Below are 12,696 nucleotides of genomic sequence, written 5' to 3'. Positions count from 1 at the left end.
TCCTCACTAATAGTTATTGTTGTCTATCTTTTTTATTGTAGTCATCTTACTAGGTATGAAGTGGGTTTTATTTCCCTAATGACTAATGATGTTGAGTGTCTTTTTTTTACTGACCTTTTGTACATCTTTATAGAAATCCTTTGCCTATTTTAAAATTGAGTTGACTTTTCACTGTTGGGTTGTAAACATTCTTTATATATCCTGGATACTAGACCCTTACCAGATATATGACTTCCAAATACTTTCTCCCATTCTGTGGGTTGTCCTTTCATTTTCTTGATAGTATGTCCTTTGAAGCACAGAGGTTTTCAATTTTGATGATGTCCAATGTATCTGTTTTTTCTTTGGTTGCTTGTACTTTGGGCATCAGCAAAGACCATCTCTAAATATTATGCATGGCTGTTCATTTGAATTGCATTAGCCATTACTAGGAATATTATCTAGTATTAAGTACCCGGTAAATACTTAATTTATGATAAGAAATCAGTGTTTTAAGGTTTCCATTTTTTTCTTATAGAAATTTCCGTCATGAAATCTAGTCATCTTACCCAAGCCTCTAACAACGTGGGTAAGCTGACATTGTGAATGGAGCATGTGAATACAGCATGGGAAGATTGTGTTCACAGATTTTTCCAGCATGTCCTTAGGGATCCGATATATAGACAACCATCACGGGCTGCCTGCAGTACGAAAAATGATTGACTGCCTACCTGCCAATGGGCCTGAAATCCAACTTAGTTTACTTTTAGCTCGGCATCAAGTTCTGCTTAAAAGAAACATGTTTTAGTCACTCCTCAAATAAAAATAGGTACTGAGGTTAGCCTAAAGTCTGCCCAAAATAGTGAAGTAGCATGGTTGACTTGGCGTATTTTCAGGAAACTAGAGATAAGTTAATCCGGTTTCTAAAGAGAGATATCAGTTACTATTTAATAATGTTTAAATTCAAATCAATAAATTTTAGTTTGTCTTCAAGATAAATTTAAAAGAAGGTTTTTATTTTAACGTATTTATGCAGTGGTTTTTATCGTTAAGTATCTTCCACTTCATTGCTTTTAAGATAACTTTAGGGGCTTCCGTGGTGGCGCAGTGGTTGAGAGTCCGCCTGCCGATGCAGGGGACATGGGTTCGTGCCCCGGTCCGGGAAGATCCCACATGCCGCAGAGCGGCTGGGCCCGTGAGCCATGGCCACTGAGCCTGCGCGTCCGGAGCCTGTGCTCCGCAATGGGAGAGGCCACTACAGTGAGAGGCCCGCATACCGCAAAAAAAAAAAAAAAAAAAAAAGATAACTTTAATACTTGTGTTCTTTTACTTTAAGAAAAAAAATGAAAATACTGTTTTGTGGCCAAGTTCTATGCTTTTCCTTCACCATACTGACTACAGTATAATTTACTATGTGAGTTAGATAGTAGATTATACCGTAGTCAGTTGATAAAGATGAAAGTAAGATATAGGGAGATTGGGAGGGAGGAAAAGGTATCTTTACAAAATTGTTTATTTGAGAATGGAGTGCAAATAAAAAGTCCAGCTTCAGGCTCTTGCATTTATGTGGCTCTTGCACTTTTCCTCATGTATAGCTTCCAGGAAAATGCGGCTAAAGTCACTGGTGTTAACTTGTTTATATGAAACAGAGAAAAGTATTTAAATGACTACAAATGTAGTTCTGTATACAGTTGTCAAATGATTTTGATTCTACGTGGTCTCTGTTTTATGTTCTCATGAGAATCATCTGTCCACAGACTGATCTATCAGGACTTCAGTCGCATGGTTCCAAAGTGTAATGGTAACCAGATGGAATTCTGGTACTAACAAGCATTGGTGCTAGGTGGCACAATTTTTATGTTAAAATAAACATTGTTTATGAGATCCTGTGACTTTGAGAATGTTTCAGAAATAGCTTTTGAGAAAATGAACATTTAAAGACAGTGACTGGTTTCCAGAAAGAGCAAAAGCAGCCCTAGAGAAATTAAAGATTGACATCAAGAGAACAGTTTTTTCCTTCAGGCTTGCTTCAATCTTTAATGTTTGTTCTGCTGGTTTTTGTTTTTTTTTTCAAACTGCTCTTAGCATTTCATTAAGCAGCTTACTAAGCAGTTAGTGTAACCTAAGTATATGATACTTTTTTAGTTACAAATAATACCAGGTACTACTAGTGAAGTCTTAGAACAAACGACACTTTCTGGCTTATTTCATAACATTATAGAACCTGGTAGAAATTAGTTTAACATTGACCAGCAATAGTAGTCCATCCAGATTCCTCAGATACCTTTCACCTTCCTCCCGTTTTCACTGTACTTCTAAAAAGAGTCACTGTGGGTCTTGCCTGAAGTGCCCTTGACAGTCCTGTAATGAAAGCCCAGCTCCTTTACCTCAGACAGGTGACCATACACCAAAACTTCCTGGAGGGGTTGGGCTGAAGTCAGCCTCGTTGCAACTTAGCCAGAATCACACCCTTGCTTGTGTGTGCTTCCTTTTCTTTCATGTCCTAGTCCCACTCCCTTACTTATCACCTCCTTAATAAGTCACTTGCATACATTCATTGTCATCTGTTTCTGGGGAACTGACCTAATGGTACTGACTACAGAATTAAGTAATTTGTAACAGGAAGTCAAGTGAGTTTTATTATCTTATTCTGGAATAAGGCCAAAGCAGAGGTTAAAAGGTGCTAATCCCCACATTCTAGGATCAGAGAACCACGGTGATTAGGACCAGTAAGCACTGCAGGGCTTACTGAGGGGTGCCAGATCAGATAACACGTGCTATCACTAACCACCATCCCATAGACACCTGGGGAGGCCTGGGAGAGGTCTTCTTTTGGAGAAGTGCAGTGTTGGGGAAAGGGATTTAGTCCTTTGAGCTCTCATGAGGGAGGGAACAGAGTGCATCTGTACTCAGAAACCACAGGAGGGAGACCTGAGGGAATAATTCAAGACCCAGGATGCCTCCAAGAAGGGGAGACCAACACCTTTTCCACCTGGTTTGGTTTGTCTTTACTCAGCAGATGAACACATCTGTTTAATCCCAGAGCATGGGAATGGAATTGGAGAGGCACTGTGGGGACTGTCAGGCAGAGAGGCATTAGAGATGGATCGTGCTGGCCTGAGGACTACTGCAGCAACATGGGGAGGTTAAAAAGCAGGCAGTGCAGCAGATGAGTGAGGTGTGATGCCACTGTCTGGGGGTCAGCCAGAATATAGGCAACTTTGAAATCTCAGTGGACTGCCAGGGCCAGGAGGAACTGCTCAGGAGTGGGCCTCTGGTCTTCCAGGCGAGTGGGGGTTGCTGCTGTGAACAATGAAACCCATAAGCCACTTACCACAGTGCAGTGATGGCCTATTAGAAAGCCACCCCCCAGTAAGGCAGTGCTTCTCAAACTAGCTGTACATGGAAAACTAAAAGCAAGCAAACCATGTCCAGGTCCCTTCCCAGTCCAGTTAAACCAGAGGCATGGTGTTTTTGGTGAAGGGCTCTGGATGGTTTTAATGTTTAGCCTAAATTGAGAACTACTGCAATAAAGAAACCTCTTCTAGCATCTACCTCCCAAGAAGAGAGCAAAGAAAAGGAAAGAGAAGTATAAAAACCATCTGTGATTAAAGTGGGTCTATACTTTAAAGGGAGGGAAAGAGCTTTGAATCCGATGTGGCATTTTCTATGAAATAGGTTTTAAAATAAACAGGGCTGAGTTTTAGAAACTAAATATCTGAAAATTTAGAGAATCTGGCCGAGAGGGTAAAAGTGATGCTACTCAAGAGTAAGGGGGAATTCAAGAGCTGGGAAAAGAAAATTGTTACAGGTGTAGCCTCCAGTGACTATTATCAATTATAACTTTGAAGTCTTTTAAGTTTACATAGATTTAAATCTTTTTTTCCTTTTTTTTAAATTAGTCTCTGCTTTACAACAAAGTGAATCAGTCATACATATACATCTGTTCCCACATCCCCTCCCTCCTGCGTCTCCCTCCCTCCCACCCTCCCCATCCCACCCCTCCAGGCGGCCACAAAGCACCGAGCCAATCCCCCCGCGCCACGCGGCCACCCCCCACCATCCATCCACCCCGTGCCTGGTAGTGTATACACGTCCATGCCTCTCCCCCGCCCAGTCACAGCCCCCCCTCCCCATATCCCCAAGCCCACCCCCAGTAGGTCTGTGTCTCTATTCCTGTTTTACCCCTAAGTTCTTCATGACATTTTTTTTTCTTAAATTCCATATATATGTGTTAGCATACGGTATTTGTCTTTCTCTTTCTGACTGACTTCACTCTGTATGACAGACTCTAGGTCTATCCACCTCATTACAAATAGCTCAGTTTCATTTCTTTTTATGGCTGAGTAATATTCCATTGTATATATGTGCCACATCTTCTTTATCCATTCATCCGATGATGGACACTTAGGTTGTTTCCATCTCCGGGCTATTGTGAATAGAGCTGCAATGAACATTTTGGTACATGTCTCTTTTTGAATTATGGTTTTCTCAGGGTATATGCCCAGTAGTGGGATTGCTGGGTCATATGGTAGTTCTATTTGTAGTTTTTTAAGGAACCTCCATAGTGTTCTCCATAGTGGCTGTACCAATTCACATTCCCACCAGCAGTGCAAGAGTGTTGCCTTTTCTCCACACCCTCTCCAGCATTTATTGTTTCTAGATTTCTTGATGATGGCCATTCTGACTGGCGTGAGATGATATCTCATTGTAGTTTTGATTTGCATTTCTCTAATGATTAATGATGTTGAGCATTCTTTCATGTGTTTATTGGCAGTCTGTATATCTTCTTTGGAGAAATGCCTATTTAGGTCTTCTGCCCATTTTTGGATTGGGTGGTTTGTTTTTTTGCTATTGAGCTGCATGAGCTGCTTATAAATTTTGGAGATTAATCCTTTGTCAGTTGCTTCATTTGCAAATATTTTCTCCCATTCTGAGGGTTGTCTTTTGGTCTTGTTTATGGTTTCCTTTGCTGTGCAAAAGCTTTGAAGTTTCATTAGGTCCTATTTGTTAATCTTTGTTTTTATTTCCATTTCTCTAGGAGGTGGGTCCAAAAGGATCTTGCTGTGATTTATGTCATAGAGTGTTCTGCCTATGTTTTCCTCTAAGAGTTTGATAGTTTCTGGCCTTACATTTAGGTCTTTAATCCATTTTGAGCTTATTTTTGTGTATGGTGTTAGGGAATGATCTAATCTCATACTTTTACATGTCCCTGTCCAGTTTTTTTTGTTTGTTTGTTTTGTTTTGTTTTGTTTTTTTGCTGTACGCGGGCCTCTCACTGCTGTGGCCTCTCCCGCTGCGGAGCACAGGCTCCGGATGCACAGGCTCAGCGGCCATGGCTCACGGGCCCAGCCGCTCCGCGGCATATGGGATCCTCCCAGACCGGGGCACGAACCCGTATCCCCTGCATCGGCAGGCGGACTCTCAACCACTGCGCCACCAGGGAGGCCCCCCTGTCCAGTTTTCCCAGCACCACTTATTGAAGAGGCTGTCCTTTCTCCATTGTACATTCCTGCCTCCTTTATCAAAGATAAGTTGACCATATGTGCGTGGGTTTATCTCTGGGCTTTCTATCCTGTTCCATTGATGTATCTTTCTGTTTTTGTGCCAGTACCACACTGTCTTGATTACTGTAGCTTTGTAGTATAGTCTGAAGTCAGGGAGCCTGATTCCTCCAGCTCCGTTTCTTGTTCTCAAGATTGCTTTGGCTATCCGGGGTCTTTTGTTTTTCCAAACAAATTTCGAAATTTTTTGTTCTAGTTCTGTGAAAAATGCCAGTGGTAGTTTGATAGGGATTGCATTGAATCTGTAGATTGCTTTGGGTAGTAGAGTCATTTTCACAATATTGATTCTTCCAATCCAGGAGCATGGTATATCTCTCCATCTATTTGTATCACCTTTAATTTCTTTCATCAGTGTCTTATAATTTTCTCATAGCTTTAAATCTTAACCTTCTACAGTTCATTACCAAGGGTCCACGGATCATATGTTTGGTGAATTTGGGAGTGAAGTTAGGTTATTTAAAATTATTTTAAGAAGTATTAATAATCCAGAATGACTGTTAGTAGGGCTTTTTACACAGCATACCTAGTTTCCTTGTTAAATGATGTCACATACAGTATTAACTCAGACTACAGACATTGTATTCATTTAAAGAAAAGTATGGGTCATAGAAGTATGACTGTTGTTCCTAAGGTTCCCTGTAGATGGCATTGCTTGACTTTGTCTTTAAACAGTTTATAGACAGGAAGTTGTTAAAATAGAATATTTTGAAATGGAATCACACTTGCATTTTAAAGGTGAAGTAAATTAGATTTTAAAGAATAAATGTACCTATCATGAGTTGCTTTCAGATATTATGTGGTTGTCTTAGTTTGTTTGGGCTGCTATAACAAAATACCATAGACTGGGTGGCTTATAAACAACAAATTTATTTAACAAATTTATTTCTCACAGTTCTGAGAGGCTGGGCAGTGCAAGATCAAGTTGCCAACTTCCTCATAGGCAGCTGTATTATTGTAACCTCACAGGACAGAAGGGAGAAGGGACTCCCTGGGGTCTCTTTTATAGGGCACAAATCCCACTTACGAGAGCTTCACCCTCTTGACCTACTCGCCTCCCAAATGCCCCACCTCCAAATACCATCACACTGAGGGACTAGGTTTCAATATATGAATGGGAGAGTGGGGGGAGTGCAAACATTCAGGCCGTAACAATGGTGTAAGTGAAAAGGGATTTTTTTCTTATAAAATTGTATTTGATTTATCTTTTTATTGCATTTTGATATGCCTTTTGAAGTTTTGACTGTCATTCATATAGCTGCATACATTGCAATTCATAAACCATTTCTCTGCTATTGGTATCTTCCATGAGACAGACATTGCAAAGTTCTAAAAATTAAATTCACCTTGAAAGTACCTTTTATATAATGCATGATCTTACATCTGAGGTACTTGAAACTTCTAATTAATTTCAATTAGTTTTTCAAACCAGTATACTTTCTTCACTAGAGTAGTAAGTAGCTTTTACATCAAAAGACTGAAGCTCTGTCTTTGGCTATATCACAGTTCTATAACTGATATTTGACTTTCAGTTTAAATTTTTCCTCAAGGAACATCAGGATTTGAAAGAGTTTTTGATTCACTGACAATAAACATTTTAAAAGTAGAATATTCAGTTTTCATACCATAGAGACCTTCAGGCTGTATTTGAATTAGAAAAAGTTTGTGGCAACAGAATTTTACTGAAAATTAATCAGGTAATGGAAAGACAAAGTTTTCAGTTTAAATGATTTTGGGTAGGAAAACAAATTCTGAAATCATTTTCACCAGTTTGGTTAAAACTGTTAGGTATTTGGGGTCATTTAAGACATTGTCTTAGGTCCTTTTGTGTTGGAGTTCTGGTAAAGATCTAGTGAGTCCATCAACTGTGAGATACATTTTATGTAATTCATTATTAATAACATAGTTTTCAAATAGTAGGTTTTAAAATATGTTAGAGCAAATTATCTCTATGATAATGTTTTTCTCACAGGCATTCTGAAAACTATCCGAGCACAAGCGTTGAGACTAGATTATCTGGATTTAGATCCCAATTCCGCCATTTACTTAGCTCTGTGACTCTGTGCCTCAGTTTCCTCCTATGTGAGGTGAGGATCATAATAAATTGCCTCATAGTTTGCCATGGGGATTAAATCAGTTTAATACATGGACTATCTGGCACACAGTAAGCCTTCAATAAATGTTGTGATTATACTAGAGATGGAATTACTTTACATCAGGGGATTGGAAAATGTAATAATGCAAGTCTGTGTCGCAGTGTGAAATCTGGGCATCTTTTTTAGAGTATAGCGCCCTTATGAATATCACTGCCTCATCATGGTGGGAATGGCACCTGGGGTGGGAGGAGCCTGAGGACACTGTTGAACAGTACTGTTACTTGAACAAGTAAGCAATTTAGAAAGAAAAAAAAGATATAGTGGAAGGAAAACCTTTGTTCACTGTCCATTTTTATGGTTTTAAAGCAAGTGCCATGAGCATTCAGAGGCCAACAAAAACAGAGGAAATCCTCATTGCCAAATAACGGAGCCTGGGCTTGCTGACTGGAGCTCCAAGATTCCACCATCCTGGACCCTTAGCGAATTTTTCCTTCTGTGGTTCTTATCTGTATTAAACTGAGACCAGATAAGCAGTAGATAAGTGGCACCAGGTCATTTTTCTGAAGTCTGGGACTTGATGTATCTGCATAATTACTTTCAGAGTTTAGATGTGTTCATTCTAAAAGAGCAAGGTGACTATAAAGTACTTGTGTAATAGTTGCCTCCTGGACAAACCGTCTTTTACCATGTAATCAGCATATATGATGGGTTGCAAGAGCTTAGTTTAACTAATCCCTCAGGCTGACTATGTCTGTACCAACAGATAAGAATGAGAGTCAGAACCCTGAATTGCATCTGCTTCTCCGTCAGAGTAAAATAGCACAAGTGCTTAACTGCATTATATTAAACTTACAAGATCTTTTTGTTTGCAATTGATGGAAAAGATTGTCATGAACACTAGACAGCTGGTCTTAATTTTTAGAAACATCTATTGCTTACCTGTAATACACTAACTTACTTTGGTGAAGGATAAGTTCACACCTTTTAATATTCACAAGGTTAGAAACAATGATATTTCTTCTTTGCAAAACAAAACTAAGGCTTTTGAAAAAGAGCTGTTCTAGATGCAGTCCTTACAGGGTTACATGTTGAGTACTTAGCAGATTTCCTTCATGTCATTAGCTCTAATGAAGTACCGCTGGCAGTCTGTTAAACCCTTGACGGGTCAGTGCTTTTAAAAACTCTTGAGTAATTTTTTAAAAGTTAACTTTTATTCCAAGTTGTTAATCTTCTGAAGTCCAGGCATTTAACAGTCTGAGTTCCAGGTTCACGTGTTGGCTCATTGGTGCTTTGATAAATCATTGCCAGAGTTATGTGTATATAATACACACAATCCCATGTATCTACATTCAGTACCTGACCTTGTTCTTTTAGGAATGTGTCCTGAAAACCTGCTTGTACTGCATGCACAGTACAGTTGCATATTGGGGCGCACCAAAATAAATAGCACGTTTTATCCAAAACTTAAATGGAGAAGCTTGATATTTACATTCCAAGTGAGTGTAAAGAATAATCTCATGGCATGTAATGGACATTGAACATAGGCCTGGTTTCTTGAAACTTAGAAACAGGAAAAACAAGTTTCACACTCCCATAAATAATAAATGTTTAACCAGAGAATGCCTTTAGGTTTTAGTGACATTTACGAACATAGGTACAATGTACTTTTAAAATAGCTATCATCTTTCTAAATCTTGCCACAAGGATTTAAAAAAAAATTTTGTCGTTCAAAACTCCTTTCACTCTCCAGCATATCTCTGACACCCACATTCAGTCTGTTACTCTCTGTCTGAAATAAGTGTCTGGTTGTTAACCTTAGATTCCAAGGAAGAGAGAACAGTGGAGGCTTAGTGTGGCTGGTAGGAACAAAATTCCAAATTAGCTCTGGAAGACAGCCCCAGATCTCTTCTAAATCCACTCACCTTCCCTTTATGCACCCAAGCTTGAACATTCTGTTTTTCTCCTAAGGAGAAAATGGCTCACTTGGCTACCACCGAATCTAGCTGTATGTCCTTGAGCAAGTTAGTTTCTCTGAATGTTAGTGTCCCTCTCTGTAAAGTGAGAATGACATCTACTGGACAGCACTGTGGTGATATTTAAACTAGATAATATATGTGGACAAGGGTAGGGAAGAAGGCATCTCCCCAGCATAAGCCTCAATTATTTGCTCTGAGAGTTCAGACTGATAATCTCTTGCAAACTAGAGGTGCGATAGAAGTCATCCTAAGTAAACAACACATAGCCTGGGCCAGAAGAAACAAAAGCCTCTATTGTCAGAAAGGCGGGATTCCCAGTATAGCAGCATGCCCGTCATTTACTTTTACTCCCACCTGACTTCTTCACCTTCTCTTTAGACTCTGCCTTCATCACAGGAAGGGAGTAAGAAGTCACAGGGGAGATCTTGGCAATTCTCTTGATTCTAACCGCAAGCAAGCCGATTGTAGCTTCCCACTCTCTGGCCCTCTGACTCTGACCCCTGTCCTAAGCTCTGGCCTCGCCTCTTCAGCTGCCTGCCTGATAGCTTCCTCTGCTCGCCCAACCAGCAGTATTTTTGTCCTGTCTTCCTCCCCTTCCTCTTTTTACTGCCGTTGCCTGAGGCCAGGCCTCAATTACCTCTAGTTTATGCTGCTGTAATGTCTCCCACTTGCAATACCTCCCCCCACACCTGTGCAAACAGTGGTGCAGGAGCACTCTCCTGACTTGGAGTTCCAAACTGTTCAACGTCCTGCTCAAAAACCTCCCCAGAGGCTGCCAGGTGAAGTAGAAACTCCCATGCTGGGTATTTGATACCCTCTTCAGTGTATCTCCTTTTGCTTCCTTCTTGCTCTCTCACCAAAACTGACTTTTCTGGATGTACACAGTGTGATTCATTGCTTCTGTTAAGAAGCATCATCTTTTTGTGTAGTGGATATTTGTAGCAATGACTTCTGTCCTCCATCAGACCTTCTCCCAACTGACTGATGAAGACTAAATCTCTGTCTGAGAGCCCACTGCACTGACCCCTCTGCCTGCCCCATGACCAAGCCCAGCCAAACAGCCTCATGTCCCCCACCACAGTTTAAGGATGGGTGTCACATGACCGACGCTAACCCCACGGAGCCCTCCTGGGTAAGAGGCACTTCCTCTTTTCCAGGGTAGCTAATGCTAAGGATAAAAGTAAGACTTGAGCTGCCCCAAAATAAAAATCAACACAGACGAAAGCAGAACCTAGGTGCAAAGAGAGAAATCAGAACACTGTCCTGATGATTCAGTTTGAGCCTCTGAAACCAACTATGCCTGAAGCCAGCTGCACCCCCTGGACTCCCAGTTGTATAACCTAGTTAACTTTGTTCTGCTGGTTTGAGGTTGGGTTTCTCTTCCCTGCCGTGGAGCAGGTCCTAACTGGTAGGTCCTTCAAACTTTTCTGCCTTTCAAACCCTACCCCTATCTTATGATCCTTCTCAACCACTACTTTTCCCAAGAAGTAATCTGCTTTTTAAGTCTTTATTTTATCCATAATACCAGCTAAATCATCCTAGCAGTTGATTTACAAGCTTCCTAGAATAGTGTTGGTTGCTGATCATACTGTGGAAATCTTAACCTATGAAATTACAGAAGTAAACATCGTAAAACTACTCAGAAAGCAAAAGTAAAGAAATAAAAACCCATTGTGAGAGCAGTTTAACTGTGTTACAAAAGAGCAAACCCACTGCCTTTGCACCCGGAAAAATGTTCAAGCCTCCCCCGCTCCATCCCCGTCATGGGGTTGTTACTTAGCATTGAGAAAATGAATTGTTGAGAAAACAGTTGCTTCAAGAGAGAGTGGATTCTGGGGTAGGAGTAACCCTTGTGGTTAGGGGGGCTGCCTGAAAAGTGGAGGGAGAATTACAGCACGTATTAGGTGAGGTCTGAGATCTGGAAAGCAAGAGTAGGAGCAGCAGTGTCATCTAAGAAAGGTTAAAAAACTTCCTTGCTGCTTCTCATGGGTTACAGGGAAAGCCTACATTTAGTGTGAAGTTTTCATTTCTTACCTCTTTTAATTCCCCTTAGTTACACAGCTTTCAGGAGAGTCTCATACCTGGGTCGAGCCTATATGTGGTGGCAGAAAGTGAAGAGGCCAGTGTAAGAAACATACTTGCCCCACCTTCACCCTGCAGGGGTACCCACAGGAAGGGAGCAGCATCCTCTGCATGGAGATGGGTCTGGAAGGCCCAGCAGAGCTCACCAGCTGGACAGGGCAGAGCTGGAAGGGCCAGGGAGGGTCCCAGGGCTGCATGGGCCACAGAGAGTGATGCAAAATAAAACCTTCTCTTCCCAGTATATGCTAGAGCAGGGCTCTGGAATGGAGGCAGAGCTGACCCTTGGGGTGCAGATGTTACATGTGCAATAAACGTTTTACTGAACTTTAGGTGTAATCGTCATGAGCAGTCAAGGTATTTGGAAAGATTGAAGTGAACCTAATCTTTTTTTTAAATATCACCAGATTTGAAACTGTCAATACAGTTTATACTCACATCATGTTATTCCAAATAAATTGGTAGGGTAGTTTGTTGGGGTTTTTTTTGTTTGTTTGTTTTTTTGCGGTATGTGGGCCTCTCACTGTTGTGGCCTCTCCCGTTGCGGAGCACAGGCTCCGGACACGCAGACTCAGCGGCCATGGCTCGTGGGCCCAGCCGCTCCACGGCATGTGGGATCTTCCCAGACCGGGGCACGAACCCGTTTCCCCTGCATCGGCAGGCAGACTCTCAACCACTGCGCCACCAGGGAAGCCCGGTAGGGTAGTTTTTAAAATTAGTTGTGACTTCTTGTATGGGATACCTGAGGTCCTTATGTTGTGACTATACAGCATCCTAAAACCAAGTCAAGAAAAAAAAAATCTAAAGACATGAATTTAAGTTTCCAGAATGATCCCTGACTCTCATAAGGGCTAATTTATGAAAGACATAAGACAACCATTCACTTATTGTTCCCACAACAAAGACCTGGGTTAATTTTAAAGGCAGCTTTGATGATTGACAGATGATTGGCTGCAGTTGTAGCAGAATTAAATTACCAACCAATAAGAAACCAGATTAAATGTT

At 41.0% G+C, this 12,696-nt stretch overlaps 1 protein-coding gene across 2 annotated transcripts in view; it reads left to right on the top strand.

The window, feature by feature from the left end:
* VCPKMT (valosin containing protein lysine methyltransferase) overlaps window positions 1-12,696 on the top strand; it is a 29,482-nt gene that overhangs the window by 4,453 nt on the left and 12,333 nt on the right. Inside the window, exon 6 of one of the 2 annotated variants that reach the window (XM_082619460.1) lies at window positions 518-1,863. The exons of the other annotated variant lie outside the window; for it this stretch is intronic. Coding sequence (XP_082475586.1) covers window positions 518-532 — 15 coding nt within the window. The 3' untranslated portion in view covers window positions 533-1,863. Of the gene's footprint in view, window positions 1-517; window positions 1,864-12,696 lie in introns of those variants that run through there. 2 annotated transcript variants of the gene reach the window in all.

This window comes from Mesoplodon mirus (assembly GCF_964341445.2).
Source record: "Mesoplodon mirus genome assembly, chromosome: 4".
Lineage (NCBI taxonomy): Eukaryota > Metazoa > Chordata > Mammalia > Artiodactyla > Ziphiidae > Mesoplodon > Mesoplodon mirus.
The sequence above is the reverse complement of the archived record's forward strand: the minus strand, read 5'-3'. Positions and strand labels throughout refer to the sequence as shown.